The sequence below is a fragment of the Acanthochromis polyacanthus genome, chromosome 2 (genome assembly GCF_021347895.1).
Source record: "Acanthochromis polyacanthus isolate Apoly-LR-REF ecotype Palm Island chromosome 2, KAUST_Apoly_ChrSc, whole genome shotgun sequence".
Lineage (NCBI taxonomy): Eukaryota > Metazoa > Chordata > Actinopteri > Pomacentridae > Acanthochromis > Acanthochromis polyacanthus.
The window spans coordinates 9,852,960-9,870,360 of record NC_067114.1 but is presented as its reverse complement, the minus strand read 5'-3'; the positions used below and the strand labels follow the sequence as shown (position 1 = coordinate 9,870,360).

At 40.5% G+C, this 17,401-nt stretch overlaps 1 protein-coding gene across 4 annotated transcripts in view; it reads right to left on the bottom strand.

The window, feature by feature from the left end:
* Positions 1-1,999: 1,999 nt before the first annotated feature.
* Positions 2,000-17,401, bottom strand: part of syt7b (synaptotagmin VIIb) — a 105,892-nt gene continuing 90,490 nt past the window's right edge. For 2 of the 4 annotated variants that reach the window (XM_022194745.2, XM_022194749.2), the window contains 6 exons: positions 11,689-11,845; positions 7,909-8,176; positions 7,637-7,806; positions 7,170-7,284; positions 6,764-6,963; positions 2,000-5,604 (listed from right to left, as the gene is read on the bottom strand). In XM_022194745.2, the coding sequence (XP_022050437.1) occupies positions 5,500-5,604; positions 6,764-6,963; positions 7,170-7,284; positions 7,637-7,806; positions 7,909-8,176; positions 11,689-11,845 (1,015 nt within the window). In that variant the 3' untranslated portion in view covers positions 2,000-5,499. The remainder of the gene's footprint in view (positions 5,605-6,763; positions 6,964-7,169; positions 7,285-7,636; positions 7,807-7,908; positions 8,177-11,688; positions 11,846-17,401) is intronic. The other 2 variants (XM_022194746.2, XM_022194750.2) reach the window with 1 other exon arrangement.

Below are 17,401 nucleotides of genomic sequence, written 5' to 3'. Positions count from 1 at the left end.
ACTCGATCTACCTCGAGCAGCTACAATAGTAAAATGCAGCTAACACATACACAGGCTACCTTCTAATGTTGTGTACAATAATGTAATGAAATATACTGTATAAAAACACTTATCAATCACAGGGACCTTTTGCATTTGGTTGTTCAACCACAAGCTTTAAATTTTCTATAAAAAAGGATTTTCGGTGAAGAACCTTAACTTGTGATAAAGTCATTTTAGTTGCTTGTTAATTGTCATTTCAGTACTTTTGCTTGTATATATATATATATGTGTGTGTGTGTGTGTGTGTGTGTGTGTGTGTGTGTGTGTGTGTGTGTGTGTGTGTGTGTGTGTGAAAAATACCTTTCACCACTGTAACTGAATGTGATTCATGGTGGCTGTCACAAATCCCTGCCTTGAAAAAAAAAAAGGATTCCACCTTAAGATCCCACATGCAGGGGAAGCACAATTCATGTCTTTATTGCTCTGAGGCTTGTTTAGAGTGTATATTCATCAGTTGCCCACGCACACCCACTGTGCCTATCTGTAGCCCAGCGCTCCTGTCATCCTCCACTGCTGCTTCCCGTGTCGTGACAGCGCTCTGTTTCATCCTCAGCCCTGCCATCACCCTCTGCTCCCCTGGAATTTCAATCTCATGTGCTTATGTTTCCTTTTTCCACCACCACCACCAGCAGCAGCACCCCCAGCCTGCCTCTTGTCTTCACTCTGACTGCAGGAGAGTTGTGTGCAGAGGTGCGCCAAAGAACAGTGCTCTCAGTGTTCAGAGAGGACGCTTGCCACGTTTAATTTTAAGGATGGAAGTGTTAGATAAGTTGGTGAATTAAACACCTTCTGTCATCACTGCATACTCGCACAGCTATTCTCTTAGTTGGTATTGTGTTGGAGACGCCGTGAAACTTAGTGTGTAGGAGGCACAGTAGGCAAGTTCCTTCATTCTAGAGACTGGCAACAAATTTAAAAGAACCTTCAAACCGAGGTGCTATCTTTGCTTATGGGGGAAGAGAGAGAAAAACAGACAGCAAATGAGTCTATGTTTTTCAGTGATTGCAATATTTGTTGCTTTATCATTTGGTCCATGCATTTGCAATTAAGCTTCTGCAAAAGTTAGCAGCAAACCTCAACTACAAGTCTCCTAGTTCACAGTCAGAACTGTGTGATTCTAGGTAGCATTGAGGGATTGTTTGTTGGGCTTCAGCAAAAGAAACAAACTACATAAACACAAGCGCAACTAAGATCCTATGAGATACTTTTCTACTTTTAATAGCTTTACCTTTACTAGACTATTTCCATTTTATATTATACCTGTACTCCCCTACATTTTTACATGCAAGTGTTAAACTTTTCACTCTACAATCTGTGCTTGACAGTTATTTTAAAATTTAACACTAGTGTTTACCTACTTGACAATAACAGTTTCTAGTTCTGACTTCTGTTCGGTCCTTTTCACATTTGTATTTTACATAAAACGACACATGATGAATGAATCACATATTGCTAAAGAGTAATCCTTGAGACTTTTCCAGTATGTTAGCTTCTCTTTTATGAAAAGCTCATAGTTTAGACCCTTCGCTTTTAGCTGTAAGGAGTTCCACTTGACTTCTGACTGATTTCCAGGAAAACATTCTTAGATGTTTTATTCAAATAATTGTTTGTGGTAAAAGAGGTCAAATTACAACTTCATAAAAAGTTGAAAAATTGTAACACTTTGCACTGCAGTTTTAAACAGTTTTTTCCTGAATCTCATCTGATTATTTTGTATCACAAACCTTCATATGTGTCTTACACTTAATCCTCAAATTACATCACTATTTTCTGTAGAATGATTACTTTCTTCTATTGATGCTTTAACTACATTAAACAGATGCAATTTTGGGATTTTTTGAACATGAATTGTAGTGTCAAAAGTTCATGTAAAGTAATAAGGTCTTGCCTTTTTTTGTAATAAGTGTGGCCTAAAGAAAAAAAAGAAAGTTCTGAAAAATTCAAGACCAGAAGTATCTTTGTTTTATATACACATTTATATTATTATATACACTGTACAGATTTCAAAAAAATAAATGGTTGATATTTAACATTGGGCACCCCACGGATGTGTAACTACAAAGAGAAAAGTGAGTGAAAGACAGGGGGTTAGTGATACCAACGACAGACAGATATCAACAACCCCAGCAAATACTGATGATTTTTTTTCTTTTTTTCATACAGGACACTTACAATCATTTATACAGTATATAAATTAAAATGTTGCTGGTTAACCTCTCTTTGTCTCAAGCAGTCCCTTAAGAGAATGCCCTAAAGAAACTTTACCAGTGTGTGGTAATTTGGCCAGTGAAGAGTGTAGAAAGATGAATCTAGCTGGATTTCTTTAAAAAAATATACCAAACCCTGACTAATCTTCAACCAATATTTAAGTTGCATTGATTAAAGTGACTTTTCCCGAAGCCTTTGGAATGTAATGCTTTGTCGGCAGCATTTGAAATAACCCCCTGTTTAACACGCGGGGCCGTCAGGACAGACACATGACTATGTTCCTGGTTATTTTGGGATGCTCCATTGCTCGGCTCTGACCTGAGACGTAGCTAACAGTTTGCAAAGAGGTGATGATTACCTCCTGTATCACCTTTATTTCCTCCCCTCCCTGACTCTTGGGGAGGCAGCGCATATGGTGAAGAGCAAGGCGTGGCGGGGTTTATAAGGCACACACAGAACACTTTGTGCCAGAAAGCATGTGTGCACAATGGGGGTGTTTTGAGGGGAGCGTCAGCTGTGATGTTTAGGAGCCACCCTTCGATTTTTGGCCTTGGTGAATCAGATCGGAGCACATAGGAAGGATAGATAGGACATTCAGGACAAAATGTTGCTAGCTGCTTCTGTCTCAACTAAAAATCTGGCGTCTGATGCTCGAATAAAACAGGTTTTTATTGTGGGTTGCCGTAAAGCTTTGTTTGTGACACTTCTCCGATGACCTTCACTCTCAGCTCGTGTGTAACAGATTGGCCTCCTCCCAAAACCAAACGTCCCTGTTAGACCACACGAGGAAAATAACCCTGCGATGGAGAGAGGTTTGTTCCAGCATCGTCGGCAACAAGTGCAGTGATTTTTAAAGAAGTGACCGTTTCAAAAAGAAAAAAAAAACATATTTCTTTGTACATCTGGATTCATACAAAATAACAACAATGCTGTTCTGTATTAAACTGGCAAAATAGAACTTAGTGCAGATATACACAGAGGGACTCACAGTAAATACAATCACACGAACTGAAGTCCAAATACTGACACACACTCACAGTGCAAACATGCACACATACACACACCCAGTAGACAAAAACTGTGGAATGTAAAAAGACTTCCCCCAGATATTATTACTCTAATTTGTTTCCATTCATCTGATCAGCACGTGTCTATACAGGACTCAGAAGAGGTCACATTCAGGCAGTAAAGCAAACAAGTAGAAGCTGGAGCTTTACTATAAAAACAGAAAATCTAGTCTAATATTGTCGTTAGACTCACAGAGGTCTGTAGAACCAAAAAGAGAAAAAAGTCCTGGTATTCTGTAATGCCGAATGAAGGAGATACAATGTGTTTTGATTAATTTAATGTAAATGATTTACTGATGTATTCCCACCTGTAGTCATTACTGCCTGAATTCTTAAATTGTCTGTTCTCCCAAATCACAAAAAAGAGCCTAAACATTTATTCTCAACATTGAAAACAGAAAAGTAACATTAAAAGATCTGCTTTCTAGGTCATTTGATGTGCAGGTTAATCCAAATCTCATGGCAGACCACACATTTTTCAGGTCTTGGCTTGCAGGAGGCGTCACCGCACCAAAACTAATCAATTGTGTGTTGGTGCTGTGAGGTCCTCGCTCCCTGTTTTCTTCAGGGTGTTATAATTTTTGCCCCAGCCACTGATGTCTTGGGCTTCAACGCAGTAAAAAGCTAGAAAGGAGACCTTGCGCTAAGGTTCTTTTTTTGTCACAAAAACAAAAACATGCTTTATCCATTTATCCCTAGAAATATGAAGCTAGGCAGAAAGTTTCGGTCTAAGTTTCCATGCTGTTACTGAGACCTCTCCGACCACCATGGTTTGACGGAAGTATATGGAATTTTGGTTTTAATAATTCAACAAACATCCAGATTATTTTCACAATTTGAATGCAGATGGAACCACAAATAAATTCCATCTGAAACTGTCTGTCTTGCTTCATATTTAGGCTAAAGTACATGACAAAGTACTGCATGTGGGGTGTGATTTGGGTGGACTGACCCTTTAAACTCAGTGACCTCCTCCCACGTGCTCAGCTAATCTACTAACTCTAAAAGTTCTACAATCATTATCAAGGGCTGTTTTGTTTTCAACTCTTCGATTTAGCTGTGCAAGTCTAAAATACTCTGTCACGCACACAAACACTCATACATTATTCCACACTTCCAAGCTTATGGAAGCTGCTTTTTGCTTATTTTCTGTGTCTGGAAGAACAGGTCGATTCTCTAAGTTCTTTTGAAACCAAAAAATAAAACACAACATTAATCACTTTGTTTTTTTCTTTCCGTCCATTGGGATTTCTTTTCCAAGAAAATAGGAAAGTATATCTTTTTTGACACTTGCCCTATCAGACCAGTGTTAAATGTTCATGTTCATATCCTATTTTTGTCAAAGAACTTCATTTGGGGTTACAGCACATCACCCACAGCACACACAGACAACAAAGGGGTTCCAGCCAAAGGGAGAATTATTACAGTGGTACCAGAGCAAGAGTGAAAAGTGCTAAAAGTTCAAACATGAGTCGAGTGACAGTGTCCAGTTGCAGTCCATTTTAAATACAGCCCATCACTCCTCCATTGCCTGTGTGGGGTTTCCTGATTTTTCAGGCATTTTAACGGCATGGAGGAAAAGTGACGGAAACGGAAGAGAACTTGAACAAAAAGGTGAGCAGCAGATAGGAAGAATCCTCACTGCAACGCCACATGAAAGGGGTAAATGGGTTGCACAGGCCAGTCACACTCATGTGCATGTTTGAACACAGCCCATCTTGCCGCCACGGAGAATGGTGGGAATATGAATTAAATTTTTGGTTGGTACTTTATATTCATGGGTGGCAAGAGGTACTGCTTAGATGTTAAACACTGGGAATGGTTGAAATGGTGGAGGACAGACTGAGGGATGTGTCAAAAAAAAAAAAAAACAGAATCTCATAAAGAGGGCACAAGGAGGAAGTAAGTGAAAACATCAAAGACATTTTTAAGTTCAGACAAACGGATGAGAGGGGGTCAGGTGGGAATCAGAGCTTGACAGGGGTGAAATTTAAAGATGGTGTCACAAGGACTGAGGGCGAAGGAATATCAAAGAGGCCTGAGAACAAAGAGATGATACATGGTCTGCAGCCTTGAGACTGCGTTCAGGGAGTTGGGGATATGTGCTGAGGGCAGGGGCTGGGAGGCTGATGCTGGATTCTTGGGGAGAAAAACACTGTAGGCAGGTTGGTAGCTGGATCCCTCAGGCCTTGAGAGCATGCCACTGGGCCACGGCAGCACGAGGATGACCCATCATGTCTTTCCAGTGTTTTACTTCTGCAGGGCCACTCTTCCATGAAAGATAAATCTGTGAGGGAGACAGACGCAACGTGATATCTATATAATCACAGTAAGATTTATGTTATTTGTAAAGCACATTCTCTGGGAACAGTGGGAGTAGAAAAGGAAAAAGAAAAACTCACAAGACTTAAATGTAACCCTTCTTTCAGCACTAATCCTGCCACTCTAACTCGAATTAAACTCAGCTCCACAGCAGAAAAAAAGAACCATTAAAGGAGACGATTTCATCCAATGAAATACTCTAAGAAAGGCTAATGCTGCCACTAATGAAGATCCTGCTTTAAGCGATTTAAATGAAGGAAGAATCTCCAAATCAATCCATGAAATATTCCGTTTTTCTCTGACCAATTTTCAAGTTATTTTTGAGCGTGGTATAAGAGGCAGCCCCTTATAACTGCTGCATGTAGGCAGATAATATATGTGGTTAGGATGACGAGTAGGCTATAGCGCCTGTAATTACTGTACGTGTGCGTAATTGCAGAGGATGGACGAGATCCATGCAAGATTTTTTTTTACAAAGCAAAAAGGAACATGGATTTGAGCTCTGATTTACAGCATGTTAGACATCTGGGGAATTTATTCATAAGAATTGTTGAACTATACATAAATAAAGGATGACATTTTGAATAAAAGTGGATATTTATTTGTATTTAAAAAGGAGCAGTTCTCTGAAATAACATAGTTAAATAACTAACTGACCACATGTAAAATCATCTGAGATGCTTGTCAAAACCTGGTCATATTCTGAATAATATTAAAAGACAATGAGAAATATGAACCATCCAACCATTTTGTGACCTTATTCTTAAGCTACACTCAGATAATTCATAACTGAATTATTTAAAAGCAGTCTTTTAGGGATTTTAACAAGGTTTCGACAGACCTTTTAGACGTGAAAATGAAAAAAAAAAGACATTTTCTGTATGCACCTGCATGTCATTAATAACTGGCATTACAATGAGCCTTAATAAAGCAACTGGTTCTAACTAAAACTGATCTGTTTCTCATTTGCTCTGTATTGCAGTGCAGCAGATTGAGGTCCATGTTCCAGTAGGGGTCAGTATAGACTGGCTCAATGATCAGCTGCTGATGGTCTGTCACAGAGTCAGAAAAGCACAGGAAGAGAAGAAGAAGAAGGAAGAGGCGAAGAAGAAGGAAGGAGATACCTTTCCAATGACATCATTGCGACTGAGTCTGTCCTTGTCCATGACAGTGATAATTATGGTGGTCTCCCTCAGCACGTGGGCAGGCACGTCAAAGGGGAAGGACTCATTGAAAACAGGGTTCAGACAGCGCTTCATTACCACCGTCTTCTTCTTCTCCACACGCTTGTCCTTGTGCATCAACCACACTTTTACATAGGGGTCTGAGGAGGAAGGGAATAGGTCAGTTTGGATGTTGTTTAATAAAGAAAAATCTCATTTCTGCTTACCACAACTGAATGCAAAGCTTGTGTCTTATCATGGGTTTAATGTCACTTCCCAGTAGAGAATGAGGAAAAACAGAATTTTCTCATTTTCATTTGGATGTGCATCAATAAACAGACATGGAAGATGAAGGAGTCGTCTATACCAGAAGTGCCTCCAATGTCCATGGCTTTGAGGTTGCGGGCTTTGATGATGCTCACAGTGATGGTGTTGGCTGTGGGGTTGTAGCACAGAGACACCAGCAGATCCCCTCGACTTCCCTGGAGAAATCACACGCAAAACAATGGCGAATTGTTTACTTTTCATCCCCTTTTTCTCATTGTTCTCCCTTCTGTTGCTTGCCGTGCATTTCTGCTTCTTCCTCTGGCTGTCTGTGTATTTTCCATCTACCTGTCAGCCTCCTCTATATTCCCTTTCTATCCCTTCTCCCACCAGCACACTGCCACATCTCCCCTGGGAGCGTCACGGCAGCCAGGAATGACATCAGCCGTTACATTCTGTCCCATCTTCTCTTTCTCTTCATCTTTGCCTCCTCCCTCCTCCCTCTACTCCCTGCCTCTCTTCTTCCCTCTACTCCACCCTTCTTCCACCTCCTCTTTCCTTCTTACTCACACTGCCATCGCTACATGGTTTGAGCTCCTTCCAGAAAGTCTGCATGTTGGCCAGGTCCAGCTTATTGAGGGGGATGGACACCTCTCCTATGGGGTCGTTCCTGCTGAAGCGGTCATAGTCAAGAACCTGCAGGTAGAGAGTCCTCTGGACCACCTTCTCATAGGGGAACCCTGAGGAGTAAATGCACACAATGCAATCTCAGTGATGCACATAAAAAACTAACAGCTTAAAAGTGCTTGCATCCTTGTGGAAATATTAAATCTTCAACGTACCTTCAAACAGAAAGGTCTCATTCCAGTGGGGGTTTAGATTCTTCCTCTTGACTTTGGTCTCCAGTTTGTGCTTCTTGTCTGGCAGCAGGTAGAGTTTGACAAATGGATCAGAGGTACCGGAAAAGTCCTTCGCAGGCAAATCCTGGCCCTTGAGGATTTTAACGGTGAGGGTGGAGTCCTGAAAACTGTATCCGACGCTGAACTGGATGCGACCCAGCTTCTCACACACTGGACCTTCGTGGTCGTCTTCCTCCGAACCTGGTGACAGCTGAGAGATACCGGTGAAAGAGGAAGTAATGCTACATAACTTGTTTAGGTGTGTGTGTTCATTGGTGTATTACTGGTTGAGCTCTGTTTTGAAGAAATTACAAGTTTTGCTCATAAGCTATACATACAATATCTCACAGAAATACATTTTAAGCCATTACCAAACAAAATTAAAGTCAAAATTATTATTATTTTATTCAACTAAACCAGGAGAGAACCTCAGTTACCAGCTTAGCCAAATGGCTATTCAATGGTTAGTTCAATGGTTGTGGTTTTTGGTGATTTAGGATGCATCTTCTAAGATGCAGCTAAATGAGGTGGAGAAAATATTTACCATGACAACATACAGTCTACATCCGCGTAAAGTCAAAGTCTGTGTCTGAAATGTAATTATTGTTTTACTATATAGTGCACTATATTTTTTTCAGCTAGTTTATTGTGTCCAGATTGTGCAAAATATTCACACTGTCCACAAAGATTCCAATACCGTGCATATTACATACACTATGATCCCACAGCGCAGTGGGTTGCATGTTATAGATTACAGATAAATTGTAATTATACAACAATACTGCTGTCAGTGATGGCTCAGATGATGATGATTTATGATTCACTACTTCATACTGATTAACTACTGAATGCCTATAGCAGGAAGTAGTGAATGTGTGAACGAGGGAGTGAATTTTAATACATGACCGCTGCCTTAGACTTCACCAGTTTTAGGTGCACTTAATGAAAATGTAGTACTAAGAGAATTGCACTGCTCTTATTAGGACACAGGATCAACATTCACAGCATGTTCACACGCAGATTAAACACTTCCAGTGGAGTGGACAGGTGATATCGCACTAAATATGAGATTTAGACTCCTCTCCACAGGGGGCACTAATTCTAAACTTCAACATAAAAACCACAGCTTCTAACAAGCAAACTAGCATAATTTTATGCCACATGGCCGGTGTCTGCTGGGCGATAAGGGGGCAGAAACTGAGCGTGTCTGTGCAGAGATGAGAGGCACATTATCTGCTGGGAGACAGACCCTGATGTCAGCGTGGCCTGGAGGGCAGGAAAGAAATCCAGTTTGAAAAGTGCTATCTGATCAAGGGAAGAGCTACAGGCCTTACTCAAGGAACAGTTCCAGAAATTTAATATCCAATTCCATATTCTCCCACACGTTTCTGGTGGAGCTGCTCAGCCTCATTCTCCATGCTGAATGTGATCACATTTCATTATGCAGCCCTCCACCCAACAGCTGGCCTAAATTGCTTTTTCTCCATTTTCTTCGTTAGGAGACTCTCTCTTTTTCTGGGAGTCCCCCTTTCTTTCTCCTCTATAATTTCTTTTTCTGAAACCAAAACAATGATGCTATTCTCAAACAGCATAAACCAAGGCCAGGTTTGTGATAAATCTGGTGATATTTTATATTTTTTTTTCTAAAGGAATCTATTGAAAAAAATATTCTGTTAACTAGTATTGTCTATCATTAGCCTGATTCCTCTGTGTCCTCAATGTCTTGTTGTTCAAAACTAAAAAATGAGACACACATTGCACTGGATGACATGTTCCCTCCTTGTAATTAATGTAGGAAGTTAATTCTGAATCAGCTGCAATATACTCATAAATCTGCAAAATGTATATCAGTCCACAGCTGAAAATAGTCCCCAACAAATGCATCATTTACTCCCACTTTGGTAACATGTGCTGCAGTTTTTTCAAGAAATTTTTTAAATGTTTTTTCTAATAAAGGACGCCACGGACATTGTTAAACACTGAGTGAAGAACAAATTAATTACTGTCTTGTTGTGGGGTTTCTTTAGAATAAAAAAGCTTAATTTTATCCTTTAAACAAGCAAATCCTGTATAAACCTCTGTAAAATTTGGGAACGTGTGGTAATGAAGAGGCAAACATGCTTTTCACACCACACTATTCACGGGTCTCTGAGCATCACACAAAATGAAAGCAGTGTCAGAGCACATCCTGATAAGGGCCATGTGATGCTGACAGGACCCCAATCCATCCTCCCCCAACCTCTATCACCTGAGACGCTTGAGAGGGCTGGATGTGTATATACTCTGACGTTCAAACGCCATTTCACACGATCCTTTCTCTCAAAACAGTCTGTGGAATAAAATCCGCAACATACCGCTATTGCTTCACCCCCCCCTCAAAGCAGCAAAAGTAGCTGAAAATTGCAGAACAGTATATTTTTAGCATGGAAGGAGGGTTGTGGTATGTATAGACGCCATTGGCAAAACTGCCCAGGATGAGTATTATCATTAAGCGGCACCACTATGAATTCCTCAGACACACCATGAAACCCACATAATTACACAGTGCTTATACCCATCTCTGCCATATTCTCACAGCACCCACTGCACTGCATGTTCTTTTGCAGCTAATTACCGAACCTCGCTGAATAAGGCACATGTCCCGCTTCCCTCCCCTCCCTGTATCTTGCCTTAGAGTGATGATTGCTGTATGTATTAGTTAGCGGAGATACTATACGACAGTAACTAATGCTCTACAGGTGGCAGAGCTGAGTGGGAACAGGGAGACGCTCGTTTTTTTTGAGTGATGAAAGACTTGGGAGGGTGAAACACTTCTCACAAAACTTTGCTCAATTAACCTGAAATGTATCGGCTTCCTTTTCTCTCTCCTCCTGAAGCAGCAGAAAGTGTGAAATACAGCATCCGATGCACAAGCAAATGTAAACAGCTCATGTAAAATTAGTTTTATTGCAACTTTGGTCGTATTTGTGCAGCTTTGGCTAAAATTCCTACAAATACCAAATCCAAACAATGCACTTGCCACAGTAATTATTGCGATGTGGCAAGCTAGCAGGCATGGTAAGCAGTTTAAATGCCTATATTTTCAGCTCCATATGGCAAACCATGGGGTTGTCTACTTTTTGTGCTTTTCCTGATATGTAGTAAAGTGTTAATATTATTGATTGAAAGGATGGTCGAAAATAGCACTCAAGTTGTAAAAAAAAATTAGCATAGTCTTTCATCACTAAAATTTAACTTGGCACAGTCCCAAATGCTGCAATAAAGGAGAACCATTTGAGCTTTGCGGTCAACTGCTGTATCCAAACCAAAAAATGAATAGACAAGCTGTACATTTAAACAGAATCAACCTAGAAGAGGTGCATAGGAGCTTTATATGTGCAGCTGAATTACATTTAATAAAATATAACTGGGTTTACAAAGGTGATAAATTACTGATCGGTAAAACTCCTCTCTTGAGATTTGTACATTATGTCATCCAATCCCTCGCCTCATCTTTCACTTCCTTATCTCAAGCCCTGAATGTAACTTTCATCTCAAATTAGGAAAAATGATCTGGAAGCACCAGTGAAGTCTCTCAGCCATCTCATGTATTATGATTTAAGAGGCTCTGCTGAAAGCAGTCCTCCTCCTCTAACTATAGGTGAGTTCAACAATGTGGACCATGAATGAGTTAGTAGTGCACCAATAAAATGTGTCTATATATAGATATATTTATATACATACTGTGTTGGCATTGTGTGTTACCATGAGCATGTCACTGGTGACCGAGTTGGCCAAGTCAGAAACAGAAGAGTTGGCATCGTGGCTTGGCCCCTGGCGCCGTCCGGTCTCATCTGGGGTCTGTCCTCTGGGGCTGTTGCCTGTTTTGTTACCTGGAGTTCTAATAACATGGACACAAACACAAATATATTCACCTAAATTTACCTGCTCATATTCTGTGATGATGTACTGTACATTAAGTGGCAAAAAGTATGTTTGCATGGGACTGTTTTTCAAGATTCTTGTCAGTTCCAATGATGAGAAATCTTCATACTACAGCATACAGTGATATTTTAGGCCAGTGGTTCTCAACCCTGTTCCTCAGGACCCCATGTCCTGCGTGTTTTAGATGCTTCCCTGCTCCAACACACCTGATTCAAATGATCATCTCGTCATCAGGCTTCTGCAGAGGCTTGATGACGAGCTGATCATTTGAATCAGGTGTGTTGGAGCAGGGAAGCATCTAAAACATGCAGGACAGTAGGTCCTGAGGAACAGGGCTGAGAACCACTGTTTTAGGCAATATTATGTTTACAATTTTGTGGCAATGGTCGAGAAAGGTCAAGCATGTGTTTCCAAAAAACACTGCCCCTGCGAAGAAGGAAAGATCAGTACCACTTTAACATTTGTATGTAAGCCAATTAGCTTAGCTTAGCAAGAAGAGGGAAAACAAATGTAAAAAGCACGCTAAGGCTTTGTAGTAATAGAACAAAATTTACATTAACACACAGCAAAAATCACAAACAACACGTAGAAATGAAGTCTTCATGCTAAACATAAACCAGTAAAAAAATTACCAACATCACCTGCTACTTGCCCATACAAAAAAATATGAGGTAATCCAGAACCTAATGCATAATACACAGCCTTTGGAGATGAATCTTGCATCTCTTGACAACCTTAGAAACTAAAAAGGGAAAAAAATGCTCCTGGCTCATATTATGTAACAATTTGGTAGACAGGAAAAGCACAAAGATCTGATTCCAGTCTAGGCATATTGACAAATACGACTAATGAGACAACCTGGAGAGAGAAAACACAGAGACAGTGTGTGCAGGAGAAACAGAAACAGAAATAGTGAGCGACTGAGCAGGTGAGCCGTTAAACACAAAGGTGAAAGCAGGAGCGAGATTACAAAAAGGTTTTGTGGGAAAGATGATCCGAGAAGCAGGATAATTTTGAAGACTTAGCTGCGCACAGAGGTTGCGAAAAAGTGAAGGAGAGGATTTGTTTTGTTAAAACTCAGAGGATTAATGGAACGAACAAAGTGAGGTTACTGACTCAAATTAATGTGAGACTGAGACATCAGTAGACGCACACAATCACACGCACGATAACATTAGCTGAAAGAGAAATCAAGGAGCTGCGGGATAAAAGCCCGGAAACAAAACAGACCAGATTTGGTTTGGGGTAAAGAGTCAGATGCTTTAAAGCTAGAGAAAGGAAGCGAGCTGACATGTTACATGGGCAAGCAAAATAGAAGGAGGCTGGAGAAGGAGGGCTGAGAGACAGACAGGGGTTACACAGCAAAGAGACAAGCAGAAGTAGAGCGACACTGAGCAAGGAGGGGAAGAAAAAAAAGGATACGGTGTGGAAGAGAAAAGAATTGATTCGTCACTCTGCGTTTATTTCCTGTGATCTGCGGGTCAGAGCACCAACAATGCAGCACTAGACTCAATTGGAAGTGTAATAGTTTCTGTTTCTCGCCAAATACGGCTTACTTTTGCATGCATCTGCTGATGAAGGCATCTGAAACAGAACTGCATCATTTTCTCCAGCAGGTCAGAAGTGATGTTCGCAGGTTAAGCTGTAAATTTTCAATTACAGCTTCTAATATTAACTGCCAACACATCGCGAAACAATGTGTTATCTTGGGAAAACACAACAACACATGGCAGCCACACTCTGTCACTGATTTGACTCTAATCTGCACTGTGATGCTTCTATTTTTAGCATTTGTCTCCCTTCCCCAAAAAGCATACAAAAAATTAGTTAAAAATGATCAAATTACAAAGCATTCCTTAGCTTTTAAATAACTTTCTTTCATGCAATCTGAAAGAGCTGTAATTGGCAGATTAATAAGGCTATTGCCTCATTTGTGAATTTCATTAAAATGTGGATTCTGTTTTTACAATACTTACTACACACAACTTTATTTGAAGCTAAGGTGATCTTTGCATCAATCTTACTTATAATGGGACCAAGTTTTCTATTTTTTTAAGAATGTTCTTTATAATGTCTTGTTATTATTACACAGCCTTGAGGAACCGTCACTTTGCATTTTGCTGCACGAACTGTATGAGCATAGGGCAAATAGAAACCCTTTAATCTCTCATATTGTGACCTTAGTGCTTTTGGGAAAGTGTGATAAATCTGTTAAGATGCCTAGGCTAAGAGAGGAGCAAACATATTCTGAACAGCACAGGATTAGACAGGGCTGGGTGTTTTTTCCAATTGCTTTTTGTGAAGAGAATGGCCTTCTTTTCTGAAGAGAATTTGATCACCATCTTTACTTTGACAACAAGAAACAAGAGAATTATTGTGTTATAGTTAAAACACTGATTGGTATTGATTTGTAGTTTTGATTTAGTCTCCATTTGGTTTGTAATTTCAATTCATTCACGACAAAATAAATCCAACAACAGATGCTTAGAAGTTGCTTGTAATCCATCACTGTTTTGCCCCTTTTACATTTTCAAACATATGTTTTCAGTGTGTGGGAACAGTAGGGACTGGTTTGAAAACCGCCGGATGTTGGCACAGTCAAGGTAATTCTGCTGGAGTGTCTGCCAACGCTGAAATCTCTGCAGCACACTTGGTGCATGAAAATGTAAAAAGTGGTAGTTTATATTCCAGGTAGATTTACAGCCAAACTACAGCCACTTGGATTTGAAAACTTTCACTTAAAAACCCTTCTTAAACGTGTCCTCCATCACCTTAAAACAGATCAGCTTCATCCTCATTTTGACAACAGAGCACATGATATATGTCTGTCAGCTGGGTCTCTCCCAAAGAGTCTATAAATGCTTTACTTGTAGGAGGGTGTTGGCTCGGTGACAGTCCATTGAGTCGCACTAAATCAACACCCAACACACAAGACAGGGACCACGTGAATCTTAAACAATCACGCTCATGTACAGTAAACACAGCCGGGCTTTTTGTCCATTATTTACATTGGAGATCTCCATTTCATTCCACTGTGCTACTGTGAATATTTGGCTATAAATCTAAGCAATGCACAGCACATGCAATACCTTAACACGGGGCTTATAAAAACTGTAAATGCAAGCCTGCAAATAGTTTTTTCCCCAACTGTAAACATACTCCCTGCTCTGTCAGCTCCAGTCTAAGCCAACCAGGAAGTTAGACTTTTTCAGTTGTGTCTTTGCATAAATTCGACGCAGAGTAAAAAAGCAAGGACTCTCGGTTGCAAGCGGAAAGTTAAGCTGTCGGACAATAAATGAACAGAGCAAATACTGTAAATTGTTCCTGTCTAACTTGAGGCACAGTTAAGTGTAGGAGATCCTTAAAGAAAGTGTATTCAGAGATTCTATACATCCAAATGAGCAGTTAACCAGGTGAAAGTCAGAGGATAGTTTCTGAAAAAGTAGAAAGCTACACTGAAGGTTTTGTTACAGCAACAGAGAGCAAAACACCACAAAGTTATATTCTCACTTCAACGTTGAGGACTTCATTTATCAACAAAAACACACAGCATCATTAATTACACAGCTGCCATCTCTATACAACATGCGGACTTTTCATTCACAAATCAGTGTCAGAGCAGAAATGCAACTGACAAATGATACAACACAAATATGAAGGAGCCAAATTAAACCGAGCTATTTCTGGCAAAGTCAAAATATGTTTCGTTTGTTGTGCTTGATAATGATGACGCTCGTTATATTTTTAGAAGTCATGACTAGAAAAAAGAGGTAAACCTCTCATTATATTCTGGTATTCTGCCTTAATGAAGTCTTTCTTTCATTCTTGCAACTGTTACTGCCAATGTTGCTGTCATTCACTCTGATGAAGGCTTTTTGTGGCAAGTCATGCGTTTGCACTCTGTCATCCTATCAGCTATAAATAAGATTCTCCAAAACAACCACAACACAACTATATTCTTCCTCTGTATTTACTTTCACCTCCTGAGTAATGCCTCTTTTTGGAGATTTTCCTGCACAGTGACATTCTACAGACATAAATCAGCATGATGATACACTTGCACTATTCCCCTGTGCTGTAGAAAAGTACAGTTGTGGTGTCTGCTCTCCATAAGTCACCACACACACATTAACATATGGTGACATGAAAGGTAAATAAAGACCTGCTGCTGTACACAGTGCGATCGAATCATGACTGTTGACACGGTAACCGCCTGTGGGACGTGAAGCGACTGGGTGTGGCACGGAGGTGAGTTCATCCGTGCGTGCAAATATACATGTTTACTCACCGTCAGATAGACACACACCTGCTTACGAACGCACACACACAACCACACACAGGCTGCAGCAGTGTGCTGGTGCAGCATATTATTTCAAGCACACATGATAACATTCTCAAATTAGCTTTTTGTGCGGAGATATAAAGGAAGTGATGAGACGTGACAAAAATCCGCCTCTGTAACACTGAGGAACGAGGAGAAAGAATTATTATCTTTCAAGCCAGTTAATTCTCACTTAACAGCTGAATTCCTCTCACTGTGGTGATAGAGATTCAATGATACAACTACACAGAAACTCGCAAACATTAGAAAGCAAAGAAATTTGGTCACATGTATTGTGCTAAACTTTGGTATTTGCTCAGACAGAAGGAAAGATATCTGTAGCAGCGAGTTGCCCCTTTCTGCCTGCTGGTGACTATCTCGTCTAAAACACAACACCAGTTACATAATTCATCCTTTAGAGGTTGTTGTAACCATGACTACTCAAATGTGTGCTCCCACTTAAGGTTGTACTCACTACCATCATGTATTTTACACAGGGTGGCAGTAACTATGGTAACAGGAGCCTTCAAAAGAGGCCAGCGAAATCCAAGGAAGTTCCACAGAGAGGGGCATATGTTGAAAATAGCAAAAGGAGCCCACAGGGCAAAAGGGACCAAACATTTAGAAAGCCTTTGAAACATAGTCTTTGACTTCCTCATACCTACACTTCTCCAACCCCCTGTGACCTTGCGAAAACACCTCAGCACATACCGCCGTGTGTGTGTGAGCTCATGCTGAAAATGGCTGATTCACAAATGCCAAACAGAAGCGCAGAACACCCTCTACCCTCGACGCTCGTAACAGAACAAAGACAGAATGTACAGCTATGCAGTTACCTTCTTTCCCCTGTTAACAGGCTGGTTCATCACTGGGAAAAAAAAGCTCTGCTCTCATGCCACACTTTCAACAGTAGGGAGATGCAAATGAACTACCAGCGGGTCTATGAGTGCAGGAACACACTCCTGTAATCTGCCTGAAGGTCAAGGGCAATGTCCCTGGAGAACGAGCACTTCGATCTGACACAGTGGAACCTAAAACCCGACTTTTGACCTCAAGGCCTCAATCTGAGTCCAGAACCATCGTCTGTGTAATTGGACAAAGCAGGTCATTACATCCCAAAGGACAATGCAGAGACATCTTATCTCCCCCCCGTGTCACGTGTATTAGCTGCTGGAGTGCAGAATTGATTAA